This window comes from Lygodium microphyllum, chromosome 7 (assembly GCF_053477565.2).
Source record: "Lygodium microphyllum isolate KBCC chromosome 7, Lygodium_microphyllum_v1.1.10, whole genome shotgun sequence".
Classification (NCBI taxonomy): domain Eukaryota; kingdom Viridiplantae; phylum Streptophyta; class Polypodiopsida; order Schizaeales; family Lygodiaceae; genus Lygodium; species Lygodium microphyllum.
Genome location: NC_141141.1, coordinates 83,848,602 through 83,866,472, shown reverse-complemented (window position 1 = coordinate 83,866,472; position 17,871 = coordinate 83,848,602). Strand labels below are relative to the sequence as shown.

Below are 17,871 nucleotides of genomic sequence, written 5' to 3'. Positions count from 1 at the left end.
GGGGTTCCATAACAAGTATCAGGAAATTAAAAAATTAATTGGCAACTCAAAGAGTCAACCCTCACATGAAGATGCATGCACAAAGACAAAAGCAGCTTTGTCGGCATCACTACAAGCCCTTGAATCCTGTTGTGAACCTGCAGAGGAGAATAAGCAACTCGTAGACGACCCACCATCAAGGATCAGTACCCACACATGAAAACGCATGCACAAACACACATCCCGCTTTGTCATCATTACCACAACCCCTTGAATCCTGTTGTGAACCTGCAGAAGAGAATAACTAACTCATAGACAACATATCAAGCTACAATGAAGTACAGAGATGTCAATTATACTCCTGCATTCAATTTACAGCAGACAATTTTTCAATGCACTGATAATTTGCACTGCCAATACTGAAACCAAAAAGAGTTAGGTTGTTTCAACTTTTACTGGTCTAGCTTCAAAGCCACCATCTGGTCGTTTCACAAGAACATATGGCATGTATGTCCCTAGAAACTTGTCCCACATCATGAAGAAAGGCTGTGAAAAATTGTACTTAGTACCATGAAGTTGATGGTGAACATCATGGTATGCTGTATTGTTTCTGAAAAGTAAATGGAATGGATTTCCTGGCAATCGCAGTCCACAGTGATCATCAACGGTTTTGATCACAGCAAAAGAAAAGAAAAAGACAGATGTACGAGGGGTCATCCCTGATACTAAGAACGAGAAGGCACCTCCAACAGTATCAAGAAGTAAACCCTCCAAAGGATGATTGTATAGGGCACCAATGGCATAGGGAACCACCAGTTTATGGTGCTGAGAATGAACATGACGATATAAAAATCTGTTCACATGCATGTAACGATGCACAAAATATTGCCATGTGTCCATCACCAACATTGCCACAAAGATTTGTAAAAGTTGCGTCAAAATGTTAGGTTGAGCATGCTTCCCAGCCACTCCTATTTTCGAGGTCACCTGCAATCAACAAACCAGCTTGTTTATAAGCTTGCTTGTTTTACGTGTAGATTTACAATCAAGTCTATTGCATAGCAGCAACCAGTAAGAACAGAACACTAATGTAAGGTTTCATAACCAGAGTTTAAGACAAAAAGTTCCAAAGGTAAACAGTACACCCCCAGTTATTCAAACACGACTACGGGACCCACTATGTTGCAATTAGCAATATGTCACATGGCAAGCAGGTCAAGTCAAGAGCAATAATAACTCTCATATACAAGCACACGATGTCATCATACATACAAATACAAATGATGAAAAGCTCAAGTAATTCATCTTTTAGCACCAAACCACCAATTTCACATACGATCCCCCTTGAACAAATAGAGGAAGGAGGTCCTTTCTACTAGAGTCAATGTGCATATGCATGCGTCCCTTTGCCAATGCATTAGAAATTATGCCCTTAAGGGTACGTTATCTCCACAATGCACTAACCAACTGTTGCATCCCTCATGAGTGTCATGGTGTGTGAAGTGCTAACAAAAAGGTCAAGGAAAATGTTAAAATTATTCAACTAGGGAAAGGAATGCTCATGATTGTGGGGGCTTTAGGGTGCTGCTTTTAGTCTCTTTGCCACAGAGGCAGAAAATGTGGGGCACTTGTGGGTGCCTATTGCACACAAAAGTAACACAAGTGTCCTAAGGGACCTGTCCTCCAATCGAAATGTATAATCGAGCACTATATGCACAAGTGTGCCTGTATACATGAATAGGTTTAGGAGAGCCATAAAAAGCTCAAGTGTGATAGTTAGACCAATATTAACACTTCAAGTTTCACATTGTTAGATTGGTATAAGAGCCCTATGACATGGGAAAGTCATGGCTTTGCTCTCACCCAAAACAACTATCAAGTCACATTATTCTTAGCCAAACTACCACTGAAATACTTCTATTTAACGTAACATGTCATTTCATTGCTCTAATTGCCAACCTTTTATGAGTTCAAATTTCAATTCTTTCATTACGCTCAACTACATGAAAGACCTCTTCCCATTGTCTACTTTAGTAGGCCCAGTGGTTTCCATTTCTATGAAGGGAACTCTGGCAATGACAAGCACTCTCGCGAACAAAAGGCAAGTCCTAAAAAGAGTAACACCCCTTCTTTCAATGGAACCAAAGACTCAAGACCACTCTAGCAATATATTCACAAAAGAATAGACATTGTACTCATTATCAGCACCTAGGTCACATCAATGAGTATCGTCCCAAATCCCATGATCATCTTCCTAAATCTACTCTTTATTGAACCTTGGGTCCACCCACAAGTGGCACTCCCCTTGAGGAACTGAGAGGGGATCTTGTTCCTCCACAAAGCATCTTCATCCATAGATGCTGCCATCCGATCAAGCTTCAGGCCAGATAGTTTGATCATCTCTGAGCTCTGATCGGTGTCATCGACTTGACTCTACTCACCTCAATACCAATCCTAGAAACACGGAACACTTGCGGCTCACTCTCATTCCATTTTATCAACATTCAAATCATAGTCCTCTGGGTAGGGAGATGTCATAGAAGACACCAAATGATAATGAAAAACAATAGAGGGAGGGAAGCGCAATCCTCAAGAGCTGGTGGTGATGAAGAAGATACTAAAATCTCTCCATAATCATGCTTGCTAACAGGTCAACTGCTAGGCAGCCAACTAGAGAAGAAAATAAAAAATCGGTCGCATCAAAGCCTCCAAATAGTGAAACATGGGCTGCTAAATGAAAGACTACTGCTGCAGATGAGAGCTTATGTGTTCAGCAGCTGTTTTGGACTAGCAACAACAAAAAAACACAAATGTAGCTCCTAGAGATGATGCCTACCAGTTGGATAAGACACTAGGCATGCAATGGACAAGTATGCACGCTATGTGGTGCAAAAGCAAGACAAAGGTAACAAGGTGCAATGTGAAACTTAAATTAAATTAGAAGTTTACATCTCAGAATTGAATTACATTGAAAATTCCACCCAGTAAGTGGCTCTTAGGGTACTTAAGCTATTGAGTAAGCCTTCACCTAAAGTTTCGTCCATTAAGCCCTTACTGAACTAAATATAAAAAAAACAGGTTATTACAGCACTACGGGCTGAGATCCTTTCTTCTCCTTTGAGAACTCAAAGCTAATGCACTTTATGGGCAACTTCGTCACAAAGAAAGAAACGTTCTCATGGTTCCATGGCAAAAAATCCCTCTGTTTGTAAGAGGAACAGCATGGGATTGCATGAGAACTATGCAAGACAATTGACTAGGCGAAAACTATACGAAATTGGGTTTAAATGTTGGCTGTAATTTTTAGGGCTTAGCCAGCTAAAGTGTTCAATCACATTTTTGAACACTCTACAGTTGGTTGGAGGCCAACATTGAAGGTCACAAGGTCATTATACACCTGTGGATCAGTTGTGTCACCAGAAATCACTCAAATTCAGCCATTCTATCGTGGGAAATGCATGGGAAAATTAGGGAAATGCAAGGCAGTACATAATGTAATGCATATTGCAGGGATCAAAGCAATTGCCCTTGGTTTTGTTTGGCCCAAGTGTGAAGTATTTACACAATTAATTGATAGAGAATAAAAGATAATAAATGAATTAATTGATGCACAATAACTCAATCACAAGATGAGAGGTGATGTATTAATGAGTGAGAGAGAATACAATGCCCCACTTATGTGCTAATGACACACACAAGTGTTCTTTTATCATAAAAGGAAACATTAACGGCTTAACCGTCATAGGAAACCCTAAATAAAACCCTAACCCTACTGTCACTTAGTGCCTATGGTAATTACGCGATTAATTGATAGAGAATGAAAGATAATGAATTAATTAATTGATGCACAATAACTCGATCACAAGATGAGAGGTGATGTATTAATGACCGAGAGAGAATGCAACGCCCAAGGCGATCACAATGAGAAATGCCACTTACGTGCCAATGATGCACACAAGTGCCCTTTTATAATAAAACAGAACCTTAATGACTTATCCATCATTAAAAACCCCTAAATAAAATCCTAACCTAGTGTCACTTAGTGCCTATGATACTAGGGGTAACAACTACATTTAATGACAGTTTAAATGCCTAGGGAGCCCTGATCATAAATCAAAGGGCACTAGTATGTAACCATGAGATGGCCTACAAAGCCCCCTTTATTAAATGGGCCAATTGATCTAGAAACAATGACAAATCCCTAGAAAATAGAAGAAAATATAAAGTCGTCGTTGCACAAGTTTATCCAAGTGGATATAGCAACCTATGACAATACAAAGTATAACAGATCATGAAACAAATGGAATCAAGTTCAATGCTTCCCAAAAAGCCTAAAACTTTGGTCAAGGAAGAGCCTTTGTGAAAAGATTAGCCAAGTTGTCTTCAGTGACTAATGATAAACTTCATGGTCCTAATTACCTAACTTAAAGTGTTGTTATGAAACATGGTTTGTGCACAAGTGCTTATGGTACATTGTTTCAAGAGCTATTGTGTGGCCTTGGATTCCAACTCTTTCAAATGATTAAAACTACAACAACTATGAGGAAACTATACTTACATGGGATACAAATGATACTCGTGTATTCCGTTATTCTCCGATACATTTCTAAATAGATTTATTGGCAATCACCTATTAGATAGCTTCATAGGTGTGGAAGAAGCTATAGATGTTGTACAAGGCTCCATCAACCATACAAGTTACAACCCTCTATAGCAACTCCAATAGATGAAGTTCAAGCCTAAAGATACTATTCAATCTTTCTTGCTTTGTGTTGTTGGAACACAACTCAAAGGAGTGAGCAACAGTTCGGGGGAGAGAGTGACACAGAGAGAGAGAGAGAGTGTGTGTGAAAGTATGATTCAACTTGGGTGTACCAACAATGTGTTGGTACACAAAGAATAAAATGTATTTATACTTAGGGCACGTAAGGGTGCCTTCACATGTACAACTAAATAATGTACCTGTACTATACACGGAAGTGAAAAAGGGCCTTTATCCCAACAACCTCCCACTTAAAGATCCAAAGTGAATCTCTAACCAACTCCCACTAATCATATACAATGCTCATGCTGAGCTTTGCTTAGACTTTTAGTGAGAACATCTACAAGATTGTCCTGTGTTTTGATCTTGGTCAATGTGATTAGACCATCTTCCAGAATCTGTCTGATAAAGTGATATCATATGTATTCAGCTTCAGTAGTACTCAGTGCTACGATGTTCTGCAACCTGGAACACCAAGAAACGGCCCCACCAGCAACTGTAAAGACATACCCGCTATGTTGAGAAACCCTTCACCCTTCATCCGCAGTTTGCGTTTTTGCGTTTTGCGTTTAGGGTTTGCAGCTCCAAAAAGGGGCGCCATCCTAGACTGACTGTGCCTATTTATAGGCCACTCTCTCATTCATTTCTCACGGCTGATTCATTCAGTCCGTCACCTCTACTCTCCAGCCTCTCCACTACCCTCACACCCCTTCAAGATGACATTGTGGTTCGTGGTTCATGGCTGCCTTCATCATCTTCCTTGAGCTACAGCATGCTTGGTCCCTTGTATCACATTCACTCCATGATTCAGAACTTCATCATTCCATTCATCAGAGTTTCTTCTCTCTTCTCTTCTCTTCTCCATGTTTGCCGAGTTCACTCCGTGTTCCTCCCCGCAAACCCTACTATCTCACTGGTATGTCATCTTTTGACATGGTATCAAAGCTGGATCTGCTCAAACAGGGGCAAAGATCCTCCACTCCAGTGAAGGCAAAGACCGGTGGCGGGTTAAACATCCACTTCTCTTCTTCCGCTGCATCAAAATCTTGTTTTTGCAGATTTCAGGTGTTTCAGCTTGCTGCCCACACCCCGTTCGCGGAGAACATCTCAGCCGAAGCTGTCCATTGTTGTCTCCATCAGTTGGCGCCTGATTTTCAGCCCTCTTCACGTAGTTTGGAGCTAGATGCAACCATGCAACTACTGTTCCTGTGCAGACCTGCTGCCGTACAGCCTACCACATCATCACAGTCCTGTTGCCTGCGTTTTTAGTCTTTCTCTCTCCTGCAGACTGTCATGCTTGCATTTTTAGTGTTTCTCTCTCCTGCTGCCTGCGTTTTTAGTCTTTCTCTCTCCTACTGGCTGTCCTGCCTGCAACCCTACTGTCTCGCTGGTATGTCATCTACACACCAGCGAGACAGTAGAGTTGGCGGGGAGGAACACGGAGTGAACTCGGCAAACATGGAGAAGAGAAGAGAAGAGAAGAACTTTGATGAATGGAATGATGAAGACCCGAATCATGGAGTGAATGTGATATAAGGGAACAAGGGTGCCGTAGCACAAGGAAGATGATGAAGACAACCACGAACCACGAACTGCAATGTCCTCTTGAAGGGGTGTGAGGGTAGTGGACAGGCTGGAGAGAAGTGGTGACGGACTGAATGAATCAGCCATTAGGAATGAATGAGAGAGTGGCCTATAAATAGGAATAGTCAGTCTAGGATGGAGCCCCTTTTTGGGGCTGCAAACCCTAAACACAAAACGCAAAAACGCAAAAACGCAAACTGCGAGTGAAGGTTTTCTCAACACCCCCTCTCAAGCCCAAAAAGGGGAACAAGAGAAGAGTGAGGTGGAGATGCAATGCTACATGCTAAAGAATGCTCACGCAGCAGGTGCCACTTGAACAGTGTCCCTCGTGGAGAAATTGTTTACTTGGGCCCCACAATACACTTACAAACTACTCCCACCAAGGAGTTCCCACACACTACTCTCACTAACACGCACATGCATAAGCCATCTACACCACAAACTAAAACCATATGCATCATATACATAGACACACCTTAGACTTAGTTAAATATCACATATACTCATTAAAGTCACTCCACAGTCACTACTCACTCACTAATTCATTCATTCTTTCATCTCCCTTATGTAGTACACACACACCCCAGGGACACAACCTTCCTTTTTGTGTTTGGTTTAGCATCTCAAATTGTTTAATATGCAAATTTTCTTATGTTACAAAGCTTCTTCGTTTGACGTAAATCTTGAATGTATGGACTGATTAACTTTGATAAATTTCTATATTTTAGGTAGTTATAATGAATCGTATCATGAGATGTCAGTGCAATTACAAGTGCAAACATTCATCTCTTGGCTATCAAGATGTTACAAGACAAACATATTATGCACACAGTCATCAAGATACGAATGGCAAGATGCATCCATCAAATGTTGCTTAGAAAACTAGTCAAAACTCTTTGAGAGACAATGCTACTGGCCCAAGTGAACAATTTCCCCACGAGGGACACTGTCCAAGTGGAACCTTCTACATGAGCATTCTTCAGCATGTAGCATTGCATCTCCACCTCACTCTTCTCTTGTTCCCCTTTTTGGGCTTGAGTGAGCATTCTTCAGCATGTAGCATTGCATCTCCACCTCACTCTTCTCTTGTTCCCCTTTTTGGGCTTAAGAGGGGGTGTTGACAAACCCTTCACCCACAGTTTGGGTTTTTGCGTTTCTGCGTTTTGCGTTTAGGGTTTGCAGCCCCAAAAAGAGGCACCATCCTAGTCTGATTGTGCCTATTTATAGGCCACTCTCTCATTCACGGCTGATTCATTCAGTCCATCACCTCTTCTCTCCAGCCTCTCCACTACCCTCACACCCCTTCAGGAGGACATTGCGTTTTGTGATTCGTCGTCGTCTTCATCATCTTCCTTGTGCTATGGCACCCTTGGTCCCTTGTATCACATTCACTCCATGGTTCCAAACTTCATCATTTCATTCATCACAATTTCTTCTCTCCTCTTCTCTTCTCTTCTCCATGTTTGCCGAATTCACTCTGTGTTCCTTCCCCCAACCCGACTGTTTCACTGGTACGCCATCTTTTGACATGTTAGTGGACCTATGAGTGTCCAAGTCACTTGCCATGTATGTTAGACAATTGTTTCCTGGACAGTCGTACGGCCACAATGCCACGTCAGCAGGCAATACATTTCTCTCCCCCTCTTTTCTCTATGTTCACTCTCTCTCAGTCTTTGTCCTACACTTCCGCATCGCTGCACTCTGACATGGTATCAGAGCGGTGAAGACAAACTGGCTAAGTGCTGAACCTACCTAAAAAGAAGATTTCAGCGCAACACACGGCTGTGTTTTCAGGATTTGAGGACGAGTGGGAGGGCTGCGCATCGGATCAAGGCTGAAGCGAGTGTGGGCGTGCGGGAAAGAAATCCAACTGGTTATTGCTGTTCAATTTTGCGTTTGTGCAGGCATTGCACGTAAACATGTCTACAAAGACTAATTTGGAGTTCCAGGAAATCATGGACAGGAAGGTGCCTGTCCTACCAGCTCTTCCATCAGATCAGAAGCTTGATGGTGACAATTACCACATCTGGTGGGTGATGATGTTGGCCATTCTGGAGTCTTATGATTTGGTGAAGCTTGTGATGGAGGAGATTAACACATTGCACCCTCATTAGCTGCTTTTCTACACTTAGCAGTCATTGAGGACTCTACACCGAAGACTTCTGATGCTGGGATGACAACTCCCCAGGCTCGAGAATGGATCGTGGACAGTGGAGCCTCATGGCACATGACTCCTCCCCCTGTTGGTGTTGTCCATTTGCGACCTTCGTGTGGGCAGATTCTCATTGGAGACAGCTCTTCTGTGTCTATTGTTGCGCGAGGTGAGATGCAGCCGATTCCAAATGGACGTGATGATACCCACACTTCCATGGTGTTGCATGTGCCAGGCTTGGGGTATCATTTACTTTCGGTCCATAAGATTTGTGCTCTTGGCCTCTTGGTGGAGTTTGACAGTGATACTGTTCGAGTCCTTGATCGTGGATCGAGGAAGATTCTCTCTGCAGGGTATGAGAAGAATGGCATCTACAAATTGAAGTCTTCTACAGCTCTTGCCTCTCTCCTTCTTACCTCTCAAACACATCCGAGCTATGGCAAGCTCAGTTTGGCCACCTGAACTATGAGTACCTTCGAAAGGCGTCGCGAGGATCGTTTGTTCGAGGGTTGCCGGACATAGTGGTGAGCCATCAGCCATGTGTCTCCTGCATTCGTGGGAAACTGCATCGGTGGATGCGATTCCCAACAAAGCTTCGCGGCGGTCTACTTCAAAAACATTCCAAAATTATTACTAGAAACACATTAGATGCATCTAGAACTCATGTTTCTCAATTCATCTGACTTCAAAACCACAATAAAGCATATTTTCAACATAAACTATAGCTGAAACTATCAATGCCATTCACTAACATGCTCCTGTCCATGAAACTAGCTGATAACCATTGAAAATTAAGCATAACCTGATCATAAATTGATCTGAAAACTGGTTATATCTGCTTCAAATGTGATTCCAAGCTAATCACAAACTGAGTGCAAAAACTGATCAGAGACTGATGCAAACACTAATGCAAAAGTGGTCCAAAAGTGAGCATAATATGATCTCTAACTGATCAAAAATTGAGCTGAAACTGATTAGTAATTGATCTCCAAACTTATGCAAAAACTCATGCATAAGTATAGTCTGAGAGCCGAGGTAACAACCATACTCAACTACATACATCTCTCAAAGGCTAGTACATTGAATAGTGACCTCATGGTAGACATACTGTCAGCACAATACCTTGGATGTATGCTGAATACCTTCCCCTTGAGCATCAAGCATTGCTCTGAATCCTTGCTCTATTGAACTTAATTGACCGCGATCCAAAGTCAACTCTGACTAAAAGGCATCTAAGTAAAACTACAACTGAGGATGGTCTACCAAGTCATCCTCTTCCATCTACTTTGCATCCATTGGTAAATAATTATGAAACTTTACCAAATATCTCCTAGAAACTTTACCTCTAACCTTTCTTTCCTTATGTGCCAAAATCTGCTCAAGCACCATAATCTCATCCAACTCCTCAATCTCAGGCTAAATTTCAGCAAATATATCCTTTGGCACATCACCACGAAAAGGCCTCAATAAACTATCATGAAAGGCATTGTGTATCCGCCAATTTGGAGATAATTTCAGCCGATATACCATATCGCTAATCTTCTCCAACACTTGGAAGGCCCCATAATATCTCATACTTAACTTCGGATACAATCTATCTCTTCCTTTCATCTTTTTCAGCCTTGCCTTTTCAAAACATAATAATACATAATCGCCCTCTACAAACTGCAAAGCATATCTATGACAATCAACTGCCTTCTTTTGCTTTTTGTGTGATCTCTAAAGTGCATACTTGATCAGTTGCATCCAAGTTTTCCACATGGCGATCAGCCTCAAAGATCTTATCCTTAGTGTGCAAAATAGGTGGTACTTTCTTGCCACCCTCAACCACTTCAACTGGAGCTTTACCAATGGAACTATGCACCATGTTGTTATATGCAAACTCAACCAATGGCAAATACTGCTCCCATTGTGTCTTATGACCTACAACATAGCACCTCAAAAGATCCAACACTATAGAATTAGCCTCTTTGGACTGACCATCTGTCTGCAAGTGGAAGGATGATGAGAATTTCAACGTGGTACACATGTTCTCAAACAACCCATTTCCAAATAAACTGGTCATCCAAGGATCTCAATCACTGATAATCAACTCTAGCATACTATGATACTAAAAGATATGCTGCAAAAACAATTGTGCCATCTAATCAGTCTTTATCTTCTTTCTTACCAAAATGAAATGGGTTTATTTGCTAAACTTGCAAAGCTGCAAAAACAATTGTGTCATCTGATCAGCCTTTATCTTCTTTCTTACCGAAATGAAATGGGTTTGTTTGCTAAACTTGCAAATGATAGTCCATATCCCATCATTCCTTGTAGATGTCCTAAGAAGCTCAAAGATAAAATCCATAGCAATGCTCTATCGAGGCCTGTTTGGAATAGGCAAGGGCCAAACAAAACCGGTATCTTCTGCCTATCATGCTTTACCTTCTTACATATGATGCATGTCTTAACAAATTGCTCTACATCATGCCTCAAAGATAGCCAATAAAAGAAATGCTCCACTGCCTTGACTGTGGCATCAATACCTCTATGTCTTATATACGAAGAAGCATGACTTTCAGTGATCACTCTAGGCCTCAACTGCTTTGTGATACACGATCATCCATGCACCATCAAAAACCCATCTCTAAGCACAAAGTGCTCATGCCTGAGGCCATTGCAAAGATGATCATAAACATTAGCAAAATCCGAATCAGCAGCATAGTGCTCCTTCATTGCATCCAACTCAGTATGATAAATCATGTTGATAGCTGAAATTCGAGATTTATGTGACAGTGTATCAACCACAATATTCTTTTTACCATCAATGTGTACAATCTGAAAATGAAACATTGAGAGAAAATTTGCTCATCTCATATGCTTCTCTGACAACTTTGTCTATATCAAAAAGTACCTCAATGTCCAATGATCTATCTGCACTAAAATCAACCCCTCATAAGTAATGTTTCCACATAGACAATGCATGAATTAACAACCAAGAGTTTTTTCTCATAAACCTACAAATTTCTATCTATACCATGAAGAAGACGGCTCTTATAAGCCACAACTCGCCCATCCTATATTAAAATAGCCCCAATGTTGTCTCCGCATGTATCACACTGAACCACAAATGACTTCCTTAGATCGAGCAACACAAGCATAAGATCTGAAATTATCTTTCCTTTAACTTTTTAAATGCTGAAATTTCCATTGTTGTCCATCTAAATGGCATATTTTTCTTTTGCAAAGCATGCAGTGGAGATGCAATTTCAGCCAGTAGTACGAACATAAACCCAAGAAGTTGCAGGTCTCATGTACATTCTTCAAGGTGGCCATGATCGTATTGCCTCAACCTTTGCAAGATCCACACGAATATCATCAGCCAATACAATATGCCCTAAAAAGTGGATTTTATGTAAAAAGAATTTACTTTTCTTGTCATTAAAAACCAACCTATGCTTATGTAGTTCATTGAGCACAATGTCCAAATGCTTTCTATGCTCTTTAAATAGGCAATCATGTCATCAAAAAAGATGCTCACAAATCTTCTATGTTGCCTAAAGATGTGATCCATTATTTGATTAAAAGTGGCAAGAGCATTCGTAAGTCCAAAAGGTATGACAAGAAACTAATACAACCCATAGAATAACTTAAAAGCTATCTTAGGCACGTCCTCTGATCAAATGTGTATCTAATGATATCCACTTTTGAAATCTATGCAGTTGAATATGGCTGTCCCCTGCAATCTATCCATAGCATCATTTGATCCAAGGGATCGAAAACCAATTCTTTATCGTAATTTTGTTCAAGCACGATAGTCAATGCACATACCCATGGACCATCCTTTTTCTACACCAAAAGCATTGAAGAATAAAACGATGAAAAGCTGGACTGAATCAACTCTTTTTCTAACAGCTCATGACTTGACTCATAATCTCCTCCTACTAGGTTGCATTAACTATGTAGAGCGACTTATTAGGTGGGCTACTTCCAAGAATAAGATCTATGTCATGGTCTTCAGACCTTTCAAGCAATAGTTACCTTGGAAGTGACCGAGAGAAGCAATCACCATACATTTTCAGAAATAAAATGTGATTCTTCTTTGACTTAGTTATATTCCCAACATTCCCAACATTCTCACTATCATCATTATCCTTAGTAAAAACCAAGTGCACTGAAAGATGATTTTTCATTACTTTAGAAATGGCATTAACAAATACCACGGGGATAGATTCCCCTTTTAATTTTACATCAAGTGTGAGAGCCTTTCCCTTATGCTGAATAGTGATCTCTTTTGCATGTGAATCAATCATTGCATGCATATGGTGACACCATGGTATACAAAACAGCACATCACAAGCCTCAAGTGGAGCAATAAAAAACTCTTCATTGTCCACATATCCCTAAATGTGAAACCAAAGCTTTCCAAGGAGCAAGTGACAAGCTTTGCATGGCCTTACATGCCATTTCAACTTTTCCCATCGGTCCCATCGCATCCTCTTTGATGCCTAGACGGGCTACCATATCTACAAAGATGAAGTTGGCCCGTGCACCATTATCAAAGAATATCAATGTATGCTGATCTCTGATTTTTTCCCATGCTCTGCATAACTCAATAGCATCATCGTTGGGTTGATCACTAACAATATCGTGCACCAATCCCATTGATATTTTGGTCTCCTTTTCCTTAGGATCTCCCTCATTTTTTTATTTTCCAACTTGCTATCTATTGGGACAATCCTTTGCAATATGACCCTCCTGTTCACAAATAAAGCATTTATTTGCAGCCATCAATTCCTTGCGCTATGCCAATGATTTACAACCCTTCCTTTGCTTTTTTGGCCTCTTTTCAAACTGATTTTCAAATCTACCTCTTTTCTCAACCTTAAACAACTTTTTATTCAACTTCACCCCATTCACTTGAAAGCTTGAATCCTTCCCACGCAACAAAGCATTGGCTGTAACAACAATCTCTATGAGCTGAGACATACTAGATACTATGGATTTTATGCAAAAATCCCTGATTTCTTCGGGCAGCCCACGTACATAGTTTTCCACTTGCTCATGAAGGGGTACCGAACGATAAGAAGTGATGGCCAGCAATGCATCCCAAAACTTCTTATTGTACTACTCCACATTTTTGGATTCCTTTGCATCAAGCTTGTTCCAAGCTGTCCTAATGTCCACCTCAAAAGTTCTTGTCAACCAACTCAATGTAAACATTTGCTTGAATTATACCCATATTGACAGTGCTCTTCCTTGCATCAAGAGCATGGACCACTATTGCAATGCATTCCCCTTCAAGAAAGTGGCAGCCTTCTAAATCTCATAGGATTCGATGCAATTTCCTCCTAAATAGGCTGCATCAAACTCTTAAATGAAAGTCAAAGCTTTTAGTCTATCTTACACACCATTGAAGGACTCAAACTTCCACTACTTGTCCACCCTCATCATAGTCTTTCGGTGCCCCTTTGGGAGTCAAGTTATCATACACTGGCTATTGCAAAAAGAGTACATTTGTTGTATTTACATCATGACCAAACCCAAACGAAGCATTTATATGACTAGCACTCATTCCTTCAATCCCATAAGCATTTACCAAACATGCCACTTTGTGTTCCGGGCATCAAACCAATGCTATCATACATAGGATTATGTACATTTCCAACCATACCCAAATACATTGGGCCTTGCACACGCATACCATAAAGAGTTGTATCATACATTCCCATATGTGGTCCTTGTCCAACCATTGCATGAAAAATAGTGCTACCACCAAAGTATCCTGGGTGCCGCATCATTGCATACATGCCCAATTGTCCAAAATGCATTGGATTGGCACTTCCATGACGGCCTTGCATTTGCACACCTTGCCCTGTAGATACCAACTGTTTCTCTTCATTGAGCTTTTTAGAAGCTTCAAGTGAACCCTTTGGCATTACCTTCGGTGCACCTTGCTGTCTTGAAGCGTAAAAGATGACTTCTTATTCTTGTCTTTACTGTCCTTCTTCAGAGCATTAGAAAATCAAACAAACTGAGAATCCTTTGCCAATTCGGCAAAGAGATTTGTTGTTGTCCTCATCCGATTCTTGAACTGGTCATCAAATTCCTCTTCCTCTTGCTGGTCATCAGCTTCATTTTGCCTTGAAGGGCCTACATCTTGTCCAATAGCAACATTTTCAGCTTGTTGTCCATCATGTAAGCCTTATTCAAGATTAGGCATTGCATTTCCTTCTTCACCAAAATTCCCTGATTTTCAATGAGAAAAAACCCCAAAAATTGATTGCTTCTAAACTAAATCTGCACTTAAAGCTGTCACTTGCTATCCAAGTGGCACCAAAATGCTGTCGCCTATTGTACCTACTGCAATAAATGCAATTGCCTAGTTCCTGGGGCCTCCTGGCAACTGTTGTTTGCCTTCAATGGCTATTTTCACTACAGACAATTGACTAGCAACTGCTCCTCTCTCTCTCTCTCTCTCAAGCTGTGAATGCACTGAAAGCCTCACCACTAACCTCAAAAACGTTTTTCTCAGTTGCATAGGTAATTATGCCAAGTGTTAGCCTTCTAATCCCATTTTCCAACAATTTCCAACCATTAAACTAATAGCCCTTTTGACCCTATCCAAAATTAAATGTGCCCATCCATTATTAAATTGGCTAAGCCATTTGTGACCTAGAGTGGTCCCCAACCTTTGTTGACCCTTAGATTGGCATTAATTAATTAATTAATGCTAGTCCCTAGTGTCACCACTGACACTTAATGACCAAACAACTATCCTAGGGTCAAAACTAACACCAATTGGCAACCAAAGTCCAACTGGCATAACTTATCACGACCTTTGTCTTTGACACCTACTACATCCTCGAGGTCCTTGACCTGTTACCATGAAATATCTACCATGTGCAACACATGTGCTTTACAACCTTGCACATTTGATTATCAACTTAATCAAATATTACTAACAAGATTAAAGAATCTCAAAAATTGCAAATCCCCGTGACAATTCGTGACTCACTATTGTATTTGATTGTCTCGTGTCTTGTATATAGATCCCATTTTCTGAGCATTTTTCTAAGTTCTTTCTTTCTAGTGTTCTTCTCTATCTTTGCAATCTGTTACAGCAATTTCACACACTTCCATCACTGCACCCACTTCTAACAAACTTCTCTTGCCATTTCTAAAGTCTCATAAAATTGTTTTCTATGTCTGTAGAATGAAACCTATATGAAACCTCCTATTTCCAAAACTCCTCGCCAGTTGGTATATGTCTCCTTGTTAGGATACAAATAGATTCCTAAAATGGCCTTAGTAGGTGTCTAACAAGTCCCAATCAAAAATCAATAGATGATTGAAGCTAAACGCTTGTTAGTACACTGAGCAGTCAGGTTTGCAAGGGCTAAAGCAGCAGGCATGATACTGCCTAAAAACACAAATAGGGCAAGGACATTCCAATCTAATATCCCCAAATTATCATACAGCCACCAATTCTTCATTCATTCAAATGCTCCCATAAACTGCTTCGCTATCAGTTGAAGAGTCATATAAGGGACTACACGATCATCAAGAAAGTATGGGCATTTTGTCCCTTTATGCATACACGTTTTGCAGGTTTATTATTATTATCATCATCTTCCTAGTGCTGTAAACAGCCTTATCAAAATTTTACTGCTTACTCGAAAGACATTACCAAGAAACTAGTTTCCTGGTCAATTCCGAAAAATCATTTGTCATGATTTGAGCAGAAAACACCTGAGACTAATGTGCACAAAAAATAATACCACCAGGCTCTGATACTTGCAAGGGTAGTTACTGAATTAAGGATGTCTACAATTGCAGATACTCAACACACCCATGTCCCGCATATAACACAAGCTAGATGCCATGCTCCTTAGATGCGAACAAAGTCAGTATTACATCTCACAGCAAGTATTCATGCAGCAATCAGACCAGTCCCGCTAAACTACTACTCACTCTTTCAAGAAGTTGTAAACTAATTCCCAATGCATATGCCATTTAGATCAGCTGATCTAGTGCTCCATGCCGCTATGCATCCTCCATCTTCCGCATACCATACACGAAAACAACCGTTGCAGCTACCTGCCCAACTGTGCAAATTCACTATTCATTTCCATGCCCACAAGTATGTCCTGAGAAAGGAAATGTAAACTCGGTTCATGACAGGGGTCCGATGCAGCACTTATGATCATGCATCATGCAATGTACTGTCTGCACTTTATAACTCAATTATAGATGCATAACTTGGTTATCTCCTCAAACTTTCACGTTCATGTCCTTTAGAACTTAGCCCAGTGTCTGTCACAATATAGACATACAACAAAGTATTGGACTAAAATTTCTCAATGCCTGCAGTGGTTTGACATTGCATCACAATCGTCTGCAGTCTGACATTCAGGTAACAGAAACAAAGGGAAACCCTTGAGTATACCTGAAACATAGAGAGGGCAACTACAGCTTGTATGGTCTGCTGCAAAAGCACTCCCTTGACAACCGTCCCAAGCGACACAACATTCTTGAGCTGTTCTTCTTTGCGTGAATGGAGGCGGTACCGATCCAACGGAGGCAACATATGGTAGAATCCGGCATATAGCCAATAGACAACGATGGGAGCCAGGGTTCCCATGACCTCATCGCTGAGATATCCCTCCCAGAAGGTCATAGCTGTGGCACCGAGTAAGCTTCAGACGGGGTGTATAGTGAGAAACCCTAGCCGAACCTGGTCAGGATCTCAGCCTGCTACTGCATTGCGGAGAGGTCTGCACGGTGGTGCTCCTTAGCTTGAGGGGATATAGCATCCATGCACAGAAGTCAGATCATGTTACCATTGAATTTGATCTTGCATGGACTGAATTGGATCTGCGAAGGTTTCCTGCTGAGAGTTTGCCACACGAATCCTCCTTGTGTCAGCTCCCCCTGCCACCAAAAAGACCTCTCTCTCGCCTTAGGAAGCACTCTGATGAGGGGAATGATAAAACCGAAGAACGCCCCGAAAGGAAGGAGAAGATATCTAAGAAGACGCGACAGCAAAAAGTGCAGAGAAAGACTCGCGAAAAAGAAATTATATTGCTTTACCTGTAAAAGCATTATTAAACGAAATCAAATATATTCGTGCCTTGAAGGCCCCCGTAAGAGCCTAGGAAGGATTGGTTATTAGGGGATCTTTTAATGCGCTTGCTCATGTATTATCAAAATTAAAATTATAAGAAGTATAGAGATATAGCATCTTTTTTGACGCAAAGTCCTTCCTCACCATGAAGGTGAATTTCAAGGAGATCCCTTTGCCTGAAAGGCCTACTCATGTGTTCAAGCCCATTCCGGTCTCTAGACCAAAAGGGTGTAATTTTCTTGGTGAGATCGAGGTAGTTGGTTGGCTGCATAATCAAACCGAGTT

General features: G+C 41.0%; 1 protein-coding gene across 1 annotated transcript; it reads right to left on the bottom strand.

The window, feature by feature from the left end:
* Positions 1-318: 318 nt before the first annotated feature.
* On the bottom strand, positions 319-17,512 carry LOC148033634 (very-long-chain aldehyde decarbonylase GL1-9-like). Its single transcript, XM_087681532.1, has 2 exons — positions 16,909-17,512; positions 319-966 (listed from the first exon to the last, which is right to left on the bottom strand). Exons 1-2 carry the CDS (start codon positions 17,137-17,139, stop codon positions 415-417), a joined length of 783 nt encoding a protein of 260 aa, XP_087537658.1. The 5' UTR covers positions 17,140-17,512; the 3' UTR covers positions 319-414.
* Between the last annotated feature and the right edge of the window lie 359 nt (positions 17,513-17,871).